The 23,394-nt window shown below is 39.5% G+C and overlaps 1 protein-coding gene across 5 annotated transcripts in view; it reads right to left on the bottom strand.

Moving 5' to 3' along the window:
* sptbn2 (spectrin, beta, non-erythrocytic 2) overlaps positions 1-23,394 on the bottom strand; it is a 79,167-nt gene that overhangs the window by 25,359 nt on the left and 30,414 nt on the right. For all 5 annotated transcript variants that reach the window (XM_061962319.1, XM_061962320.1, XM_061962322.2 and 2 more), the window contains 9 exons: positions 7,438-7,589; positions 7,159-7,332; positions 6,991-7,082; positions 6,818-6,898; positions 6,118-6,233; positions 1,361-1,473; positions 1,095-1,282; positions 788-905; positions 542-700 (listed from right to left, as the gene is read on the bottom strand). In XM_061962319.1, the coding sequence (XP_061818303.1) occupies positions 542-700; positions 788-905; positions 1,095-1,282; positions 1,361-1,473; positions 6,118-6,233; positions 6,818-6,898; positions 6,991-7,082; positions 7,159-7,332; positions 7,438-7,589 (1,193 nt within the window). The remainder of the gene's footprint in view (positions 1-541; positions 701-787; positions 906-1,094; positions 1,283-1,360; positions 1,474-6,117; positions 6,234-6,817; positions 6,899-6,990; positions 7,083-7,158; positions 7,333-7,437; positions 7,590-23,394) is intronic.

Below are 23,394 nucleotides of genomic sequence, written 5' to 3'. Positions count from 1 at the left end.
ATGGTCCATAGGCAGTTGCATCATTTGGTTCCTCTGCAGGCCATAGAAAGGTCTCATTCATTACTGTATACAGTATATTCTATGATATTTCAACAAGACAAAATCTCAGCACAGTCTTGCTCCTCCAAATTTTTTTGTATATTATTTATTCTTTTTTTTTTAGATTGTATTTCGTGTTGAATCACTTTAATGTGTTTAGAGCGTCAACATGCTATTAGCAAAATGTGATGTGGCTATATTTCATTTATTGGCTAATTCTATGATAAAATCTTACCGTAGTTACTTTTAGTGCTGTTACTTAAACAAGTCATTTCACCAAAGAAACCTTGTACAAAATTTTTTGCCTGAGACGGCCAATACACATTTTGAGTAGCTCAATATGTGTATTACCAGATTTAGAGTTCAAAAAAGAAAATGTAAGTTAATTTTGAGAGCGTTACAAAAAGTAAATTACACAGATTTAGTAGACTGGGTCTAATATTTCCCAGTAAAAGTATGAATGTACAGTATCTGTGGCTAGAGAGGGATTCCACTGACTTACCTGAGACACCAAGCGCTGATTCTCACTCAACCATGTTTCCCGCATAGCAGCCTTGCGGTCAAACCGTGCCGCGAGCATCTCAAGCTTTTCTTGGCGGATTAATTCATTTCTGAGGGCCAGCTCACGTTCATGCTCTGCCTTTTCAAGCCGCTCCCATGCCTACACATACAGGTAAAAACAGCATGTAGGCAACACTTTGTAACGAGGAATAATTGATGCATGGAAATGTGTATTTTACAATGATACCTTATTGATATCAGAGATTAGTTTCCCTTCTCTTGGCATGTAAACTTTCTGGTTGTTTGCTCTCATCTTGCTCTGGATGGTAAAAAGAAGAACCTCCAGGTTTCCTTTTTCCGTAAATCTGTGGAGACAAACAAACTGTGCTCTAAAATCTTCTTCCCAACTTTTGCATATCAATCAAACATAACCGGGTTCACCACTGTCATAATAATAATTGTTATAAAGATGTGAGATAGGCTCCAGCGCCCCCCGCGACCCCGAAAGGGACAAGCGGTAGAAAATGGATGGATGGTTGGGCTCTGTTACTCACTTGGGCGGTTTCTCCACAGTCCGGTAAGAATTGAAAGCCTGAAGCTGATTCTGCACAGCGCTGAGCGAGTTAGCCAGCTGCCGATCGTTTAGAGTCACTATGGTCTGCTCAATCCACTCCAGCAGCTCTGAAGCCAAGGTCTCATACTTCTCTATAAGCTGATCCGCCTCAATGGCATAGTCCAGAACCTGCAAGAGAGGCATGTGGATGAAGGCAACTAGCCAAGTATTTCCATAATGTGTATTCACTCAACTCTGCATGCATACCTTGCCAATTCGCTTGCCCTCCACTGCTAGGGCCTTCATCTTTGAGAAGTAATGGTAGTAAGTCGCTACATAGGTAATGATGGACTTCTCGTCCGGTTGATCCACATTAACATCTGTGGGGGAAAAGAGCAGAGGGAAGTAAGTAAGTCAGAGTTTTGCAAGTCTCAATAAGTTTAAAGTCTTTAACCCCAAGTCTCGATTCAAGTCTCAAGTAAGTCGTACAAGTCCAAGTCAAGTCTCAAGTCAAGACAGGACAGGTTGAGTCAAATCTCAAGTCATCATCTTGATATTTTTGAGTCCTTTCAGGTAGGGCTGGGCGATATGGCCTTTTATTAACATCTCGATATTTTTAAGCCATATCACGATACATGATATATGTCTCGATATTTTGCCTTTACCTTGAATTAACACTTGATGCATATAATCACACCAGCATGATGATTCTATGTGTCTACATTAAAACATTATTGTTCATACTGCATTAATATATGCTCATTTTAAACTTTCATGCAGAGGGAAATCACAACTAAGTCAATTTACCAAAACTGTATTTATTAAACAGTTATTAAGCAGTGGCACAAACATTCATGTAATTTCAAAACAGAAAGTGCAAGATTGTCAGAGACATTTTAAAACAAGCTATTAGTGCATTTTTTTGCATAATGTCACTAAGATGACAAATCAAAACAACACAAAATTAGAGTGAACTTTTTGTACAGAACGCCACTATAATATTTTAAAACAAATAAAGTGCACTTTTGTGCATGATGTCACACAAGATATTTCAATAATTGTCAAATAAAAATGAGCTGCATAATAGGAAATCAAATAGTGTATGTCCTTCGCTATGTGGTAGGTTACTGCGGACGTTATCTCCTTCTGTTTTTGACTATTTTTTTCATAGGGCGTTGATCTGAAAATGGAAGACGCCAGGCTCAATTGGGTCAGTGCTGGTTGCTTCGGCATTTTGTTGGACGTGGCACCGGCCGAGATGTTGACATGCGGAGTTTCAAGCACTCCTTATTCTCTAGCGGGTGACTTTTCAAATAATGCTACAAATTAGTAGTGCTGCTACTTTTTGTAGCAACGCTTTTGCCGCATACTTGACATACAGTATTACGGTTGTCTGTTCAACATCCAAACCACCGGCAGACGATGGACCCCGTGCTGTTTTTCTTGGGAATTATTTCTTCCTTCATTTGTTACCAGATTCGCATCTTTCTTTCTCTCGTATTACCACTCGCACCGTTCCGCTTGCACCACACACAGTAACGTTACCCATGCCGCTACCACTCTGCTCCGCGAGAGCGTATGACGTTGCACGCGCGACAGTATGTGACGTATGTAACAAGGTGCACTTGTTTTATGTCTCTGTGAGAAGGAGAGACAAGAAAGAGTGAGAAACGCCGGTAGTGTAATGCCCGCAGCTAAAAGCAACTGCGTGAGAACGTATACTCGAATACTCACGATATAGTCATTTTCAACATTAAGGGTGCCTACTTTCAAGTCTTAGGCACCGTTAAGTATTCATAGTCACTAAAATATTTGCCATTTAAAAAGGTAAAATTTTATTATATTTGACATACATATCAATTCCATCCATCCATCCATCCATTTTCTACCGCTTATTCCCTTCGGGGTCACGGGGGGCGCTGGAGCCTATCTCAGCTACAATCAGGCGGAAGGCGGGGTACACCCTGGACAAGTCGCCACCTCATCGCAGAGCCAACACAGATAGACAGACAACATTCACACTCACATTCACACACTAGGGCCAATTTAGTGTTGCCAATCAACCTATCCCCAGGTGCATGTTACATATCAATTGTTTTTTTTTAAATTGTCTTACAATCTTAATTACATTAAAACCCAGTGTGATATAGGTTTCTATGACTCTAAATGTCGTTGTTCATGCTTTAAACTTAGTTTTACTGCAAAGACACGAATGTGAAAGTCACTACACACAAGACTGTCCTCACTAGCGGTGTGACAGAGCAGGAATCAGGTAAGAAAAATACTCACACATACGAACTACTTCAATATAATAGGGAAAAAGAACAGCATATACAGGTGCTGCTCAATAAATTAAAATATGACCAAATAGTTGATTAATTTCAGTAATTTCATTTAAAAAGTGAAACTTGTATATTATAAACTTTCCTTACACACAAACTGATACATTTTAAATGTTTATTCATTTTAATTTTGATGATTATATATTGAAACTAATCCCAAATTGAGTATCTCAGAAAATGTGTATATTGCTTATGACCAATAAAAAAATGAATTTTAGAAATGTTGGCCAACTGAAAAGTATCAGCATGAACAGTATGAACACTCAAAAGCACTCAAGACTTTGTCTGGGCTCCTTTTGCCTGAATTACTGCAGCAATATGGCGTGGCATAGAGTCGATCAGTCTGTGGCACTCCTCAGGTGTTATGAGAGCCCAGGTTGCTCTGATAGTGGCATTTACCTCTTCTGCATTGTTGGGTCTGGCATATCGCATTTTCCTCTTGACAATAACGCTTTGATTTTCTATAGTGTTGAGGTCAGGTGAGTTTGCTGGCCAATTAACAGGGATACCATGGTCTTAAACCAGGTACTGATAGTTTTGGCACTGTGTGCAGTTACCACAGTCAGTAATGGTTTGGGGTGGAAATTTTACAGTAAAGTTTCCAAAGTCAGTGATGGTTTAGGGGTGCGATGGCATCTGCTGATGTTGGTCCACTGTGTTTTCTGAGGTCTAAGGTCAATGCAGTCGTCTATCAGGAAGTTTTAGAGCATTTCATGCTTCCTGCTATTGACCAACTTTTTGGAGATGCAGATTTCATTTTCCAACAGGATTTTGCACCTGCACACAGTGCTTAAACTACTTGTATGTGGTTTAAGGATCATGGTATCCCTGTCCTTAATTGGCCAGCAAACTTGCCTGACCTCAACCCCATAGAAAATGTATGAGTAAGGAGGAAAATGCAATACGCCAGACCACACAATGCAGAGGAGCTAAAGACTACTATCAGAGCAACCTGGGCTCTAATAACACCTGAGGAATGCCACAGACTGATCGACTCTATGCCACGCCGTATTACAAAAAGAGCCCCGATCAAGTCTTGAGTGCTTTTGAGTGTTTATAGTTTTTATGTTCATACTTTTCAGTTGGCCAACATTTCTAAAATCCTTGTTTTATTAGTCATAAGTAATATTGTAATTTTCTGAGATACTGAATTTGGGATTTTAATTAGTTTTCAGTTATAATAATCTAAATTTAAATAAATAAACATTTGGAAAAATAGCAGTCGGTGTGTAATAAATGTGTATACAGGTTTCCTTTTTCAAATTAAATCACTGAAATAAATAAACTTTTAGGTCATATTCTAATTTATTGAGCAGCACTTGTATGTTAACAATAAACACTTTACTTTGCTGCTGCATGTGTAAATAACCATTTTCACAACAGGAAGTACTCCCACAACACTATATCCAAGCACCAACATGGCCCCTTAAACTTGGAATAAGCTTTCATCGGTAATAAGGTCGTTTTTAAATAAAAAATTTTTGCATTACTAGTACCGTACACATTTTGACAATGAAGTAAACCGCAGGAAAATCAGTTGAAAAATGAGCGAGTTATGATTAACTCTCATTTACATGAATTGCATTTGGTGACAGTTGCCCTAACTAAGATGTAAGCATATAGTCATGTCACAGCAGACTGCTCCTGCAATTAAATATCTATGGGGAGTTCCGGTTTCCTGTCATTCTTTGAGGCCCTAGTTTTATAACATATAGTTTTGTTTTATGACATGTTTATTGATAGTTATTGTTCATTATTTTTCCCACAGTATCGCAGTGGTTAATGTTTACGTTTTGCTGACATTTATGACGTTACCAGTATGCACGCAACTTAAAACAGGCGAGGAAGTAACTACACAACAAGCAGTCTAAACTTACGGTCCAACAAAACTAGAACACGTCTTGACCCCAGTGTCACTGCTCACCCTTTCCAATTGTCCGTGGTTGTTGCTGTGACATGAGCCCGAGATTCCGCTAATATGCAAATTATTACGTGAGCAAGAATTACATTTTTTTAATTGTAGGTTGTGAGTTCAAACCCCGGCCGAGTCATACCAAAGACTATAAAAATGGGACCTGTTACATCCCTGCTTGGCACTCAGCATCAAGGGTTGGAATTGGGGGTTAAATCACCAAAAATGATTCCCGGGCGCGGCCACCGCTGCTGCCCACTGCTCCCCTCACCTCCCAGGGGGTGATCAAGGGTGATGGGTCAAATGCAGAGAATAATTTCGCCACACCTAGTGTGTGTGTGACAATCATTGGTACTTTAACTTAATAGATACTGGTCCAAGACCAAACTTCTCAAGTCTTTTAAAGTCGTCAGACCAAAGTCAGAGTCAAGTCCAGAGTCATTGATGTCAAAGTCCAAGTCAAGTCTTAAGTCTTTGATGATATTGTTAAGTTGAGTCCAAAGTCATCAAAATTGTGACTCGAGTTTGACTCGAGTCCAAGTCTTGTGACTCGAGTCCACACCTTTGAAAAAAAATGCTTTTCATTCATATTCAAAAAGAAACTATGTGATGTCAATGTGGCTGACATGTGATGTGATGTTGTCTGAGCTATAATTAAGCCTGGTAAACTATCAATCAGGCCCCCGGATTAACGATGTAGTGAATGGAGATGGACTGGCAGTGCGAGTTACATAAGGCTTTGTGTGTTTGTAGTGGCTTTACCCACTCACCTTCTGGGTCCAGGAGCTTAGTAAGGCCCATCTCCTTCTCGGCCACATTGAAGGCATTCTGTAGATTGTAGTGAGCGTTGGACCTTTTCAGGTTGTCAAACTCAATCAGGTCAGGTCTGCAGGGGGAGGCCAGGGGACAATTATTATCTTAATAGGAACAAACAGCAAGCGATATCTTGAAACACATTTTAAAACCAATTACAAACACGATTACTCTCTGATTAGAAAAGGATCAGAAAATAGGCATGCAGGGCACCTATGATAAACAATATAATGTGCGGCCTCCTCTGCAGTAGTAGTTATGGTAACATGATGGTTTACACACTGTGTCCTACACCCTAACTCCCTTCAATTATGTTGAATCATTCAGTTAACATAATCTATTCATGTGGCACAATTACCAAAAGGATGTGCAAGTGAGTTACCAAGACGGGCTCAACATATAAGATAAGTGGGTTATTATTTCTGTGATCTAGGTCATCTTGCTCCCAGTTTTATTTTTATCCATACTGCCGACTGAGAAGACCTGAATAGAAACACCCATGAGAAGTGCGATGGTAGTGCAACAAATGATACAACTGTAAAAAAAATTAAGATACTTGACATTTTTTTTAATAACTCCCCTTTAAAATGAATTTAATATAGCTAATTTCATTACACATGCAGCAAGCCACATCAAGTCCAAGTAGAAGTCAATGACCTGTGTTTGTGCACGATGGCATTGAACGCTAGACCATCCCTCCAGCTGGTAGTGAAGTTGTGGATGTTGACATTGGGGTAGCTGCAGAGGTGATAAATCATTGATGTGACACACACATTTCAGCGGCTTTAGCAATGCAACAAATGGCTTATCTTTTGAAAGTAATTTCTCACCCGGCAGTTTTCATTTGGCACCAAAGGAGAAGGGCATCTTTAGCAGATTTCTTCTCTTTGTTGTCCTCCGTTTCGACGCTGATGTCCTGAATCTGCAACCATATTATGTAATTAGTTTAGATGGCCACATACCCCAAAAGGGGATTACACCGGGGAACTGAATGGTACCTGGAAGCGAAGAATGATGGTCCAGATGAGACCCAGTGTGAGACGGTGATTCCCATCCACAATATCATGTGACCCCATGTTTTCTAGATGGACCTTTTGCTCTTTGAGGAACTGCAAGGCTTTATCAACATTCTCCAAGCAGTGGATACGCATGCGGCCCTTAGTGGGCTTTGGCTACAAAAGGAAGAGACAAAAAAGAGCTTGTTGTAAAGGCTACCCTTAAAATTATTATATTTGGTGCCAGGATGGTAAAGAGATTTTTTTTTGTGAGACACTGACCAGCTGTTCTCCTGAGAGCACTTCCAGCAGGCGGATAAGCATGCGGCCGTCACGCAGGTCTGTATATAAGTCACCGATGCGACAAGTTACACGACCTAAGTGGGAGTTCACCCATTTGGTGAAGGTCTTCTTCTGGACTGCTTCACGCTCATCTGGGAGGGAAGAGAGAGAGAGAAAGAGAGAAGGGGATTAACTCTTCCACCAGATTCACCACCATTGCAGCAGGGAATAAATAAATCGGACATCTCACAGATAAGCTTATAGATATTCAATCACGAAGATCAATGTAACGACAGTTTAGGGAAGTGGTTCTTTATTTGACAAAATTGCCTTTTTAATGATGTTCAAACAGTAATTATATGTCCTTAGAACTTGTTTATGACCTCTAATCATGAAAAAATAAATCAGCTCCCTCACTGATTCACTTTTGAGAGAGCAGTCAGTTTTTAACATGTATACATACAGCAACATACATTATCAATGTTGATGATGTAGAAAAGTTACAATCAAATCAAATTAGCTTCATGGCATGGCCTCTTAACTTCATGTGAGTGATTATGATTGACGACACCTGTTGGCTTCTCTGAGCCCATTTAAATAGGGCTTATGTGATGCAGTCATTACACTCGGTTACAAACGCGACAATGGGAAAGTCAATGGAACTCAGCACAAATCTGAAAAAACGAATCATTGACTTGAACAAGTCAGGAAAGTCAGTTGGAGCCATTTCAAAGCAGCTTAAAGTCCCAAGAACAACTGTGCAGACAATTGTTTGTAAGTATAAAGTGCATGGCACAGTTGTGTCACTGCCACCATCAGGAAGAAAACGCAAGCTATCACCTGCTGCTGAGAGAAAATTGGTCAGGATGATCAAGAGTCAACTGAGAACCACAAAAAAGCAGGTCTGCAATGAATTGGAATCTGCTGGAACACAGGTGTCAGTGTCCACAGTCAAGCATGTTTTGCATCGCCATGGACTGAGAGGCTACCATGCAAGAAGGAAGCCCTTGCTCCAGAAGCGACAGCTTAAGGCTTGTTTAAAGTTTGCTGCGGAGCACATGGACAAAGATAAGACCTTTTGGTTCTGTGGTCAGATGAAACAAAAATTGAGCTCTTTGGCCACAACACCCAGCAATATGCTTGTAGGAGAAAATGTGAGGCCTTTAATCCCAGGAACACCAAGCCTACCGTCAAGCATTGTGGTGGTAGTATTATGCTCTGGGCCTGTTTTGCTGCCAATGGAACTGGTGCTTTTCAGAGAATAAATGGGACAATGAAAAAAGAGGATTACCTCCAAATTCTTTAGGACAACCTAAAATCATCAGCCCGGAGGTTGGGTCTTGGGCGCATTTGGGTGTTCCAACAGGACAATGACCCCAAACACACGTCAAAAGTGGTAAAGGAATGGCTAAATCAGGCTAGAATTAAAGTTTCAGAATGGCCTTCCCAAAGTCCTGACTTAAACCCCATTGAGAACATTTGGACAATGCTGAAGAAACAAGTCCATGTCAGAAACCCAACAAATTTAGCTGAACTGCACCAATTTTGTCAAGAGGAGTGGTCAAAAATTCAACCAGATGCTTGCCAGAAGCTTATGGATGGCTACCAAAAGCGCCTAATTGCAGTGAAACTTGCCAAAGGACATGGAACCAAATATTAACATTGCTGTATGTATACTTTTGACCCAGCAGATTTGATCACATTTTCAGTAGACCCATAATAAATTCATAAAAGAACCAAATTTCATGAATGTTTTTTGTGACCAACAAGTATGTGCTCCAATCACTCTATCACAAAAAAATAATAGTTGTAGAAATTATCGGAAACTCAAGACAGCCATGACATTATGTTCTTTACAAGAGAGAGGCTTCGAAACACATCTTAAATTTTGGCCTGCAGCGCTAAAAACAATCACTCGAATACCAATGTGAAAGCTGCATGTTACATCATTTAGTTTTTGTTCAATGAAAAGGCTATTAACTTAACATACGTAACTGTGGCTCACTTAGCTATGCTGGTGTTATTTGTTGGCTAAGTGCAGACCTACAGTATGAAGGTGAAACTCAATTTTTTTTCTAATGTGTAAAAGTCCATTTATTTCAGCAATTAAACTTCAAATGTGAAACTAATATGTGATATAACCTTATTACATACAAAGTGAAATATGTCAAGCTCTTGTTATAATTTTGATGATCACAGTTTACAGTTTTTTTAAAACCCAAATTTTCTGAAAATTTCTATCTGAGGTTCTCATAAGCTGTAAGCCATTCATCCATCCATTAATTTTCTACTGCTTGTCCCTTTCAAAATGATATCAAAAAAGTACCGAAATGTGTTGAGTTGCATGTTATGAGCCTATGTCATATATTAGTTTTACCTTGTAAATCTAATTTCTGGTATTATTTTGACCAAAATTATCATGGTTATCAGTATTATCATGGTATTGTTGAATGTGCTCAAAAAATACTTATACACAAAATGAAATCTTTCAACCAAGTTTTTTTTTGTAATAAAATAAATCTTGGCAGAGTACCGGTAAATATGAAATATTGTTCTGGTTTCTTAAGAGCCATATTATATCTATTATTACCGTATTTTGCGGGACATAGGGCGCACCGGATTATAAGGCGCACTGCCGATAAGCGGGTCTAGTCAGGTCTATTTTCATACAAAAGGCACACCGGATTATAGGGCGCATTAAAAGGGGTCATATTATAAAAAAAAAATTCTAAATTGAAAACATTTCCTTGTGGTCTACATAACATGTAATGGTGGTTATTTGGTCAAAATGTTGCATGGATGATGTTTTACAGATCATCTTCAAGCTGCTTCCTGACAGTCTCTTCAGGATGCACCATTTTGTGGGCAGTCTTATTTACGTGGCTCACCTTCGGCAGCGTCTTTTTTCCGTCATCTTTGTTGTACCGCTGTAGCGTGCAAGGACAGGAGTGGAAGAAGTGTCAAAAGATAGAGCTAACTGTTTTAATTGCATTCAGACTTTACTTAAATCAATAACGGAGCAGCATCTCCTCATCCGTGGCTCACTAGCACAACAACAATAACGGAAATGTGTCCGGTGAAAAACCGTCCGACTGGAACTCTCTAATAACTAAAATTCCTTGGGTGAATAATGTAAACTCACTACACCGGTATGTTTTAGCGCTTTCATGGCTAGTTTACTGACAGATATAAGTAAGAACTTTACACTACTATATTAGAAATGGCAACAGTGGAAGATGAATGTCCCATAACAAGAAGATAGAGAAAAAGAAGAAGCTTATTGACATGGCCTTGACACGGACTACAAAGGCGGATGCGCGCAAATTTTCAGGACTTATGCATATTCCAAATACACATCAGCAGGTACCAGAAGGAAAGAAAAGTTGCTTTTGCATAATATTGTGAAACAAAACGCCAGATAATAGGTCTGACCTTATACACACACCATAATAATACTTGTATGTTAAAGCACAGTACAATCCATCAAACGGTGCGGCTTTATAGCTTACCAAAGTCGCACTAAAACATTTTGATACATTTTTGACCGCCGTGTGTAATGTTCTATATTTTCAATGGAACATATAAAATGTTGGTGTTGTTTACTTGAGTCATATTGCAGTCTACACGTATCTCTTATGTGTGACTGCCATCATATTGCAGTCTACACGTATCTCTTGTGTGACTGCTTATGTCTTATGTGTCACACTTATCATTTCAACATGTACCAAATAAAATAGCTTTGAGGTTGGTAAGCACAACCAAAATCATTCCGTACATTAGGCACACTGGGTTATAAGGCGCACTTTCGAGTTTTGAGAAAATTAAAGGATTTTAAGTGCGCCTTATAGTCCGGAAAATACGGTATGTTTATCTTCTTTCGTTTTAAAAACATGTGTTTTGCGCTTCACTTCTAGTCTATGTTCCCTTCCTGTTGTAGTCACTGTGTCACTATTCCTTCGAGTATATATCGATCACTCTGTGATAACTGAGCACAGCCTGTAGTTTCAATGTACACAATCAAAGAGCTTAGTTGCTCAGAAAGCAATGTATGTACACAACTTTATATCGGTGTATGTCGTTTCTTAATGAGGTAAAATGTTTATGTCCCTTGCATTCATGTTATCATTTAAACTAGTTAGAGAGCTAACGCTAGCTTGCTTCTTCAGTAAAGTTAGCAGTATCACCCGTCCGTGAGTTTATCAAAGTATTATCAATCATGGTTTTACGATAACTTTAATTTAAAGCGGTAATGCTAACTGTCAGGAGTTTTACCGCGGTTTAATTTCATGGCGTTTATCACTACATTCGTGGTTGGGACTTCTGAGAGGAACAGTGCTACCTCAGGTTTCGTACGCTACACTTTTATTGGAATTCAGTTTTTGCAAAAAGTTTGAACCGTTGTCTGTTTAGCGTCCTGATTATTGTACGACCAAACATTGCGCGTGACAAACTCATTATTTTGTCTGAGTATCATTATGTGGTATCGAGTGCCCATAAAAGAATCCGACACATTGGTGACTTATTCTCAGTGCTTTTTTATTGAGTATGACTGGAAAATAAGCCACCTTGGACAAATCTGTGAGTACTTGCAATTTGATAAAAGAAGTGAGAAACGCGATTGAATTCAAGAAAGAATTCGTAGCAGAATTATGAGGGTAGTGTCCATGTGGTTTGTCCCTTCCTTCCTACCTCTCTGCTCATCACTGTCTTCCCTAATATGAGAATTCAATAGAAGCTAAAACTGGTGTCAAATGTTTACTTATCGATTAACATGCTTTTCTGTGTGCAAAGCTAGAATTATTTTGTAAGAAAGGTGTTTTGTGTTAATATTGTAGGGTGGCTGTAAAGTTAAAGTACCCATGGTTGTCACACACACACACTAGGTGTGGCGAAATTATTCTCTGCATTTGACCCATCACCCTTGATCACCCCCTGGGAGGTGAGGGGAGCAGTGAGCAGCAGCAGTGGCCGCGCCCAGCAATGTAAAGAATTGATTCGGTTGATTCGGTCTTCGTCTGACTCTTTGAAATGCATTGCTAACAAAAACTGTGGTACTACTATTTTGAAATGTTGTAAAATAGTATACATAAATCCATATTTTTGCTCATTAAAATATGATTACATATGTGTTGTAAGTATAGTTCAGAGAAATTGTAAAGTACAAGTGTGTCACTAAAGTAGAGAATTATCCAAAAAGTCAGTACCGGTATGTTCAAGTGCAGTAGCAGCTCAAACATATGGAGCAGGGGAATAAGAAGCTAATCCTGCTCTATCAGCTAACCAGGTGGCCTCATTTCAAGAACATAAGGCATCCCTTGCTTTTGAAAATACTATTCTAGCCTGGCATTCATTGCAATTTATAATGCAAAAAATTTATTTTATGTTAAAAAAACAAAACAGAATAAAACTTCATATGATGCATGAAAATATACTGTGTTTAAAGTAAACAGATAAGCTTAAATAAAAATCTGCCACATTCCTAGTGTATTAATAGATGAGATCCAAAAGGGTAAAGTTCAGTGAACATCATTAGGAAATAAGCAGTTATGCAACCAACCAACCATTTACACAAAAAAAAGAACAGATTCTGAAATTTCACTGTATGGTGGAGTATTACCACACAGTGTTACACTTCAACTACTGCAGGCTAAACATCCTTCCCTCTTTGACTACTTTCAGGCTTAAAAGTGAAAATAATATTTGTACAAATTGTATTATAAAATCTCTCCACTAAGTCATTAGGGCATTTTCCATTTTAAGGATCATCACCCCCACATAATTAAGGATAGCTCAGCACTAAACAGAGGAAGCAACAATGAATTTTCTGCCGTTGCAATATTTGGTATACAGCACCAAGAAGACAGCAGAGTACTGAATGGGGAAGGTTAAAAAAAATTGTGGCTTTTTCGTTTGCACAGCTTGTTCAAAGAATGATCATTATGCCATTATAATGCGTTGCCATTTTACACAAGTTGAATAGAGATGAAATTTCCCACTGCAGTTGAGTTGGCAATGGAAGTTGTCATTGAATTTAATTTTTTAAATGACGTCCAGAAGGTTACATGACACACCCCTGATTATGGATTGGCAAAAATGCTATTGATGAATCACATGCTGGAGTGGCACTGCACTGACAGTGTTTTTCTGCATGGGAAAAGCAAAGCCACGTAATGCTGGGGTCAGTTTTATTGTAGTATGACAACCAACTGGAATGGGGTTATTTGACATGGCATCCCCCAATGCAAATATACTTTGTGCTATGTTGACTAAAAATGTGGCTACCAGAGAAAGTGTATAAAACAAACAATCCACTTTGCATAGATATCCTCTGTAACAGGTGATCAAGCATAATGTGTAGTGTAATCTGTGCATTCAACAATACTGCAGCTCTGCTCAGGTTTTAGATTTGATGTGTGGTTCTGTGCTGTACCTTACAAGAAAAGCAAATGGAAGAGCTTTGCCCAGGGAACTTCCAAGTCATTGGTGGAAAAAGTCAGTGTGAGGGCAATCTAATGTCAATTAACCAGACTGTCACAAAATGCGGATACTCTTAGCAAGGGTTGCGCGATAAAGACAAAATTGAATATCTGGTTTACGATAAAGCTTTTAATACTATCGTTAAATGTTGGTAATGCATATTGATGACACATCCCAGCTGGGTCGCGCAAATTTGGCAGTGACAAGTGAGCGACCGTGTCATCAACACAATGTAGCATCCTTGCTAACGAGTTAGCAGCTAATGTGCAAAGCTGCCTCTAAGTCAGCAATCCTAGCATTCCTGGCAGCAAAAAAAACGCAAACATTTTTTTACGGTTTGTTTATTACAAGTAGCGCCAGAGGACGAGAAATAGCTAAACATGCTACACTACACGTATCGATCCGTTGTGGTAAAGAAAGAGCTGAGCTGGAGGCAAATCTCTCAATTTACCGGTCGATCTACATTCCCATCCTCACCTATGGTCATGAGCATTGGGTTATGACCGAAAGGAAAAGATCACAAGTACAAGCAGCCAAAATGAGTTTCTTCCTTCAGGTTGCAGGGCTCTCCCTGAGAGATAGGATGAGAAGCTCTGTCATTCGGGAGGAGCTCAAAGTAAAGTCGCTACTCCTCCACATTGAGAAAAGCCAGATGAGGTGGTTCGGGCAGCTAGTCAGAATGCCCCCCCAAAGGAGTCTACGGGAAAGACCCAGGACACGTTGGGGAGACTATGTCCTGGCTGGCCTGGGAATACCTGGGGATTCCCCGGGAAGAACTAGGCAAAGTGGCTAGGGAGAGAGAAGTCTGGGCTTCTTTGCTTAGGCTGCCTCCCCCGCGACCCGACCTCGGATAGGCGGAAGAAGATGGATGGATGAATACACTACACTCCGCAAAAGGATACAATAAGCCAGGGGTGGACAATTAATTTTTACCGGGGGCCGCATAAGCAACCCGAGCACTGCTGGAGGGCCATACAGACAATATTTCAATAAAATTTTGCTCAATATTATTTTTGATATACCGTAAGATAAATAATAATAATAATAATAATTAATAATAATAATAATAATAATAATTTCATTTAACCTAACTTAACTTTATACAAAAGCCGATTGCTTTTGATGGTTTTATTTTTAACACTGTCTTACACAACACTTCCTGATGTATAAATACAATGCAAAAATGTCCATTTCTGCACAGGGTTAATTTCTGTCACTTTATCCTGCATTATCCAACATTTTTCCCCGACAGATTTGGACAACCATCTGTTATTAAAAATCATTTTTAATCATATTTATTTTATATAGTTTTTTATATTGGTTTTATATGTAATTATTTTTTGTTTTTATTCAGTCATTGGTGGCGCTAAGGATAATATTTGAATATTGTTTTTAATATTGTTGTGCAGCACTTTGGAAACATTTTGTTGTTTAAATGTGCTATATAAATAAAGTGGATTGGATTGTCACACCTGCCAGCTTGTCCCATTTCAGTCCTAAAATGTCCAAACACGCATTTACCTATGTGAACAAGTCATTACCTGTGGTTGTCTCTTTAATTGACTGCATAGCTGCCAGCTCCTTCGTGATTTGAAAGTCTGCAGTTATCCCACGTAAGAAGATGAGCAGCTGGGCGGTGTCACGTATATCGCAGCTCTCATCCAAAGCCAGCGAAAAACAGTCAAAGTCTCCGTACATATCAGCGCAACAGAGCACTCCTTAATAAACTCTCCGTCAGAAAACGCCTTACTTTTTCTGGGGATTTTGTGAGAAATGACGAAACTTGTCCTGACAGCTGCATCTCTGGGGGTGTGAAATTTGGCAAAAAGTCCTTGTTGGGTTTGCAGTTTTACCATCAACGCATCAGCCTCCCTTGCGCGCGCTTCATCAGACAGATTCCGGTATTTTTCCTCGTGCTTCGTCGTGTAGTGGCGATTCAAATTATATTCTTTCAACACAGCAACCTGTGTACCACAAATTAAGCACACGGCTTTACCTTTAATTTATGTAAATAAATACTTGGCAGTACATGTCTTGTTGAAAACACGGCATTCGTCATCAACTTTTCTCTTTTTAGCGTCTCATCACTTTTCGCTGTGCACCTTCACTCACAGGTTACACACGGACATACGCTCATAAATAACACTTTTCAAAATACAAGCAGCACAGTTGTATTGCGCGCACGACATAGATGTTCTTTAAACTTTATTTTGTAATTTGTGATTGCCGCTGTTCACATTCACTCACAATCACACACGCGCATACGTCCACACGGAAGTAATACAAATAACGATTTTCAAAACAAAAGCAGCACCGTTGTATTGCACATTCGACATAGATACTTTTTTAAATTTATTTTGTAATTTATGATTGGCCTCACGTGGGCCGGACAGGGATGCACAAAGGGCCGGCTGTGGCCCGCGGGCCGCAGAATGCCCAGGTCTGCAATAAGCCATGTTAACCGCTAAGGTAGAGCTCTTAAAAGTAAACAGAGGTGGATGGATCGATACAAATATCGACAGCAATGATGATACCAAGTGTAATATCCGTATATGATCGATACAACAGTGATTATATAAATCTTTTTTATGATCACAAAATTTTTTGTCGGTTTCTGTTGTTTATAAACTCAGGAACTAGGTCCCTGGACACAGGAAGACTTTGAAGCCAGAAATCAAAGGGTTTAAATTAGAGTCAATAATAGGGAAATAATTTAAATTTTCAATTGATATTGTTACACCACCATACTGGGTTTTAGTTGTATTATAATTGTGATCAATAATTGAATCATCCAATGATTTTTTTAAATTGAAGTAACAGTATTGGTATAGTCAATACTGTCGATACTACTTGGTATCGGAATTATAAATTATGCTCAAAACTAATGTAAAGTACTCAAACACCAGAAAAAAAAGTGCTTAGTACATTTAAACAGAAGTGTAGATAGAACCATGTTACAACAGAAAGTAACCGACTATTAACAGTAAATTAGCAAGCAGATTGACTGGAAATGGCGCAATATGTTACAGCATACATTAGCAGTCAAATTAGGAGCCTTAGTAACCCATTTTGAAATGGTTCTATTATCCTTTACATCCCAAATGAAAAATCACAATATATCGTTATCGCAGGAGGGTGTAATATATATCACAATATAGATTTTAGGTCATGTCACCCATCCTTAGCTTCACTTGCTAAAAGAAATTTTTTCACGTGGGCTGAAAACATGAAAATTACTGGGTCTTGTAATTTCACACTTCAAGGTTGAGCAGGCCCAACTATGTGAATATAAGCATTTCAAAGCTTTAATAAACATTACCCCTATAAATCATAGCTGGTGATAGATTCATGACTGTAGTACAAAGGGTGAATGGTACAGAGGTTGTTTGAGTGAGGCAGACTTTTCTTCTACTATCCGCCAACAATTAGCATGCTTTTTTCCTGATTTACTTAATAGACATAGCTTATGCATTTCTTATTTGCACTATGGACAGAATTTGCGGCAATACAGTGGAAAATGTTAAATTCCTCCATAAGATAGGTCATGTTATGATAGAACCCTTAACGTTGATGTGCAGACAATGGGGCAGTAGACAGGAGTCTCGCAGATGACATGTCCTTACCATTCACAACACAGTGATCCTAATGACAAGGCAACTGAACAGAATGGTGGCCAAACAAACCCAGACACAATTATGATGGGTTTGCTGGTTGTAACAAGCAAACACAAACATGTCATCAGTTCCTGCTTAGATAGAAGAGAACAAACCTAGTGCATACCGCCAACATTATGGCGCTTATAGGTTGTGTTACTTGTGCATGGAGGGATCGACACCATTGGTAAAAGTAAGACTACAGGCATTTCATTCGACAGTGAGAGATCTGGGATCAAGTATGTAGTATTTTGTTCCACATCCAGCACCTTTTCTGCTCTGTACAGGTCGTGGTTTAAGGTGTTTATTTAAATCCCAAACAAAGACTTCATGATAATAATCACCATGTAATCTAAGTGAAAATGTTGTCAGACTTAATCATGTCTGGCTGCGTTTTGCAATGGCGTGGATCATGTTTAGTGTTTACACCAGAGACATGCAGTGAGGTTAATGGCTGGTTGGAGTCATTTTGGACTCTAATCAATGTTAATACAGGTTGTTCAACAAGATGATATTCAAGATTCAAGATTCAAGATTGTTTTTTGTCATATGCACAGTTAAACAGACAGTTTGCCGTACAATATCAAGAAGAAGAAGATAACACAGGTAGTTCACTTGAGAAAAAAAAGGTTATTTTCATTTATTTTAATTATTAATCTGAAAAGCATTGGTGTTTTTATTTTAAAAGTCGTATTGCCTCTTTATAGAAAGATGGCAGGGACATGCATCTGCAAGCCCACGTACGACCCCATTCACAGTGAGTGCTGTGCGCCTTGCTGTATGACATTTCTCTGCAGTTTATCGTCCATTAGCAAGTATAATGTCGTCACACTACATTTAAGACCCTACACAGGCACTAGACGGTCACGGTGTATTATAAATGTTTTTGCAAACATTATAGTGGAGACATGATGACAAACTGAAACAGGCACACACCAACAAACCTAGTTTCCAGCCTACACAGCCTCATCAAAGGTTTGTGTTTGATCAGGAAATGTGCAAATTCAGCGAATTTTACTGAAGGAAATGTCAAAAATAATGGGGAGCATACAAAAATACATTATTAACAGTTCTATGGGTAAATATTTATATTTTATGTAATTATTATTCCTTATCTTAGGCTCTGCCAGACCTGATTGTACTTTACTGGTTTACACTAAGGAAGTGCATATCTCTGAAAATTAACTTGTGAACATACCTCGGAACAAAGGATCTACATCTATGTTCCACAAAATAAGAAATATTACATTGAAAGATTGATAGTGATTTGGTTATCAGTCATAACGATGCTGAAATTCTCCCAAGTCTTTGTGTTGTAGCCAAGAACAAGCAGCAAAGAGCATCTATTACTCTTTACACAATGATAAACTAGTGTCTGGTTGTCCAGCAAAAGATTAAGAAGAGCATAAGTGTCTGAGTGTGTATGTGTGGGGGATGGGTGAAGCGGAGTTGTTTAAATTCTCGCTACTGACAGGGGGTTGACTCTATGCATCACCGCATGACTCTGCTGTAAGGCATGATACTGAACTTTGGGTTCCAGTGTCGTCACTGAGGGCAAGAAGTGACTCCATCTGTAAATAGCTCACCATAGTGGGCATTTCACATGGCGTGAAAGTGGAGAAAATGCACACTGCAGAGTTTGTACTCTTTTTATCTATCTACCTGATACCGTTAAGCATGCTGGACAACTCTGATAAGATATCACAAAAGATACTAACAGAACTAGTCATTATTTTTCTCCAGCATCATTCCTGGTTCTTGTAGTACCGTGACATAATGCCCTTTTAAATTGCTGTTTCACCCTCAGCTTGAATAATGATTGTTTCTGGTCGCCATGTTCTCAGAAAGAATGGGTAAACAAATGTCTGTTTTACACTGTTCAATGACCTTCTATTGGACATTCCCTCATAAGATTATGGTACGGTGCCAAAAGACAGAGAGTGGGAGTCTAATTTTTGTTTTACATTTCAGCTCAAGTTTCAGTTATTTGATGAAAACCAGATACGCGCTATTGTATGCACAAAGCATACAAACAGCCCTACATTTTATGATGCAATGACACTTCAAGAAGTTGTTTTACTGTCCAACAGCTGAGTGAGATATTTTATTGGTACCGATTTTGATATTTATTGGTACTCTATGTAATTTGGTTTCAATGAAAACAATCCATTTTTATTACCACAAGAATGGGTAAAACCAACAACATCATGGAACATCTCACAGCAGGGAAGTATTTTCTCAACACCTGCTTTTTAAGCCTTAAAGGAGCCCTATGATTATTTTAATCTAAATTTAACACACTTCATTGTGGCCAAGATAATAGGTACTGGATATAATTTGGTGAAAATCTTGCGTAAATCTTTTGCCACAGTCACATTTTTAACCTAACGGTACTTTTTGCGTATGTCTGCAAGCTGAATTGAAACCCTCCACGCTCCACCCTCTCCTAAAGTATCAGAATTTATATTTCAAAAATGTACACTACTGTTAAATATACAGTATATCTTGAAGACGAACATCACCGCTATTTTTTTTCCAGACACACTCGAAAATAAACTTCATAAAGAGAATATACAGTATATTCACACCATTAGGTACACCTACCCACTCTCGGATTGATACAGCTTGGTAAAAAGAAGCTGCTTTTTTAAAAATTATCTCACTGCATTTTGGTGATGTGCGCATCCCACAATTAGAGGATTATAAATACCTTATCTCACCTTCTCTTGTGGTCCGTCAAACCAAGTACTAATGTCAAAATAGTGCTCTTAGCTTATACTAGCTTATACTAAATGTCTAAATAAGTACTTCCACCAGACTGACATCACACTGTATCCACTGTTAAAAAAGACTGCAAACACAGCGGTCAGAGGCATTCAAAACTACGTGCAAGCTCACGCCCAAATGCATGAACCTTATGATTTGATATTTTGGCATTATTTGACATACTGTAAGTATCTCACATTTTACCTTAATTTATAAGTCCATCCATCCATCCATTCATCTTCTTCCACTTATCCAAAGTCGGGTCGCAGGGGCAGCAGCCTAAGCAGAGAAGCCCAGACTTAACCTCTCCCCAGCTACGTACTTCGTCCATCTCTTCTCGGGGAATCCCGAGGCGTTCCCAGATCAGCTGGGACTCAATCTCTCCACTGTGTCCTGGGTCTTTCCCGTGGTTTCCAACCGGTCGGACACGCCCTAAACGCCTCCCCATGGAGGCGTTCGGGGGGCATTTTGACCAGATGCCCGGACCACCTCATCTGGCTCCTCTCAATGTGGAGGAGCAGCGGCTTTACTCCAGGCTCCTCCTGAATGACAGAGCTTCTCACCCTATCTCTTAGGGAGAGTACCGCCACCCGACGGAGGAAACTCATTTCGGCAGCTTGTACCCGTGAACTTGTCCTTTCGGTCATAACCCAAAGCTCATGACCATAGGATAGGGTTGTAGATCGACCGGTAAATTGAGAACTGTGCCTTCTAGCTTCTTCTTCACCACGACAGACCTATACAGGGTCCGCATTACGGCAGACGCCGCACCGATCCGCCTGTCGATCTCACAATCCACTCTTCCCTCACTCGTGAACAAGAAGACCCCAAGGTACTTGAGCTCCTCCACTTGGGGCAGGATCTCCTCCCCAACCCGGAGATGGCACTCCACCGTTTTCCGGGTGAGTACCATGGACTCGGACTTAGAAGTGTTGATTTTCATCCGGGTCACTTCACACTTGGCTGTGAACCGATCCAGTGAGAGCTGAAGATCCTGGTCAGATGAAGCCAGCAGGACCACATCATCCACAAAAAGCAGAGACCTAATCCTGCAGCCACCAAACCGGATCCCCTTAACGCCCTGACTGCGCCTAGAAATTCTGTCCATAAAAATTGTAAACAGAATTGGTGACAAAGGGCAGCCCGGGTGGAGTCCACCCCTCACTGAAAACGGGTCCAACTTACTGCCGGCAATGTGGATCAAGCTCTGACACTGATCATACAGGGAGCAGACCGCCACAATCATGCTGTTCGATACCCCATACTCTCTGAGCACTCTCTACAGGACTTCCCAAGGGACATGCTCAAAGTCCACAAAACATATGTAGACTAGTTGGGCAAACTCCCTTGTACACTCAAGGATCCTGCCGAGAGCATAGAGTTGGTTCACACTGCTCATCCTGAATCCGAGGTTCGACTATCCGGGCGTAGCATCCTCTCTGGTACACCTATTTTTTTTACACCTAATTTATAAGTCAGAAAAGACAACAATTATCATAAGCAAGTCAACTAGGTTTGCAGTGCAAGGAAGTTAATACGCCGTCACCTCATAATGGCCACACAGATCCCAATTGCATGTTGGGTGGGCGATTATTTAAGCAAGGTGTGCAATGGTGCCATGCAAAGGGGGTGCGATGGGGACCTCTCAGCCAATGCTATTCTTGCTTTAGAGCCACTGTACGAATTATTTCTTCACTTTTCTCCCTTTATGTTTTATTTATTTATTTATTTTTTGTCATAAAAAAATACAATCATGTGTGCTTACAGACTGTATCCCTGCAGACTGTATTGATCTATATTGATATATAATGTAGGAACCACAAATATTAATAACAGAAAGAAACAACCCTTTTGTGCGAATGAATGTGAATGAGTGAAAATGGGGGAGGGAGGTTTTTTGGTTTGGTGCACTAATTGTAAGTGTATTTTGTGTTTTTTATGTTGATTTAATAAAAAATGTATTTTATTTTTTTAAATGTATTTTTTTAATGTATTTTTTTATTTCTTGTGCGGCCCGGTACCAATTGATCCACGGACCGGTGGTTGGGGACCACTGCACTAGAGGGAGGGGTGAGCTTGAGCTTGGGCTGGGAATGGGAATATTTGTTGTTCAGGACCTTTGCCTCAACAGAAAACTTAAAAATGTTTATGTCAGTGGACGGTAATCAGGAATTTCTATAGTGGGTCAGATGGCGTTTAAAACAAAAAACTAAAGGACTAATGTTATTACCCTAATTCAAATAAATTAATCCAGCGGTTTTCAAAGTATATGAAGAATGCTTCCTCTGGAAGTCACCAGACGACTTCAAAAGCACAGAAGCTTGACAAAAATAAAGAAAAATATTTCATTTTCAAAATATTATGTTATATTTAAAGGCAAAATTATTTTTCTTTTAATTTCTACAATGAGAGATTAAACAGAGTCAGAGACAGAAAACTATCGGAAAGAAAGGGAGGCTTTAGCTGTATTGTATGTGAGGAGGCTCACTGGGCCACACTGTAAAAACCACGAGCTAGTGTTGTCATGTTCTGTGGTCTGGATTATGTTTTGTTATTTCTCATTAGTTTCACCTGCCTCATTTGTTTGGACTCACGCACCTGTTGTTAATCATTACCGTACATTATTATTTAAGCTTGTAGTTGCCAGGTAGTCGGCCTGGCGACATTGCTCATTTCATGCTCTGTATTGATTCTTTCCATGCTCGTTCCATGCCTTGCCACAGTAAGTTTTTGTTTATCCAAGCCACAGTCTAGTGAGTTTTTTTTAGTTTCATGTTTCATGTCACAGTTAGTGAGTTTTTCATGTCCTAAGTTTTTTTGCCTTTGCTTTCACGTGCGTTAGGCACGCTCGCCTTCGGGTTGTTTTTTGTTCCTTAGCCAAATTGTGCCTCCGCTGTGAGCGCCTTTTGTTTGTATCTTTTTAGTCAAAAATTAAATCATGTATTTACCTGCAAGTCTTGTCCGGTACTGTCCGTTTGCATCACGGGAAAACAATCGTCGCAGTAAATTGCGAAATAATCCCCGTCATGACAAGTGTGTTGCATATTTACACATGTGCCTA

This window comes from Nerophis lumbriciformis, linkage group LG09 (assembly GCF_033978685.3).
Source record: "Nerophis lumbriciformis linkage group LG09, RoL_Nlum_v2.1, whole genome shotgun sequence".
In the NCBI taxonomy this organism is placed as follows: Eukaryota; Metazoa; Chordata; class Actinopteri; order Syngnathiformes; family Syngnathidae; genus Nerophis; species Nerophis lumbriciformis.
The sequence above is the reverse complement of the archived record's forward strand: the minus strand, read 5'-3'. Positions and strand labels throughout refer to the sequence as shown.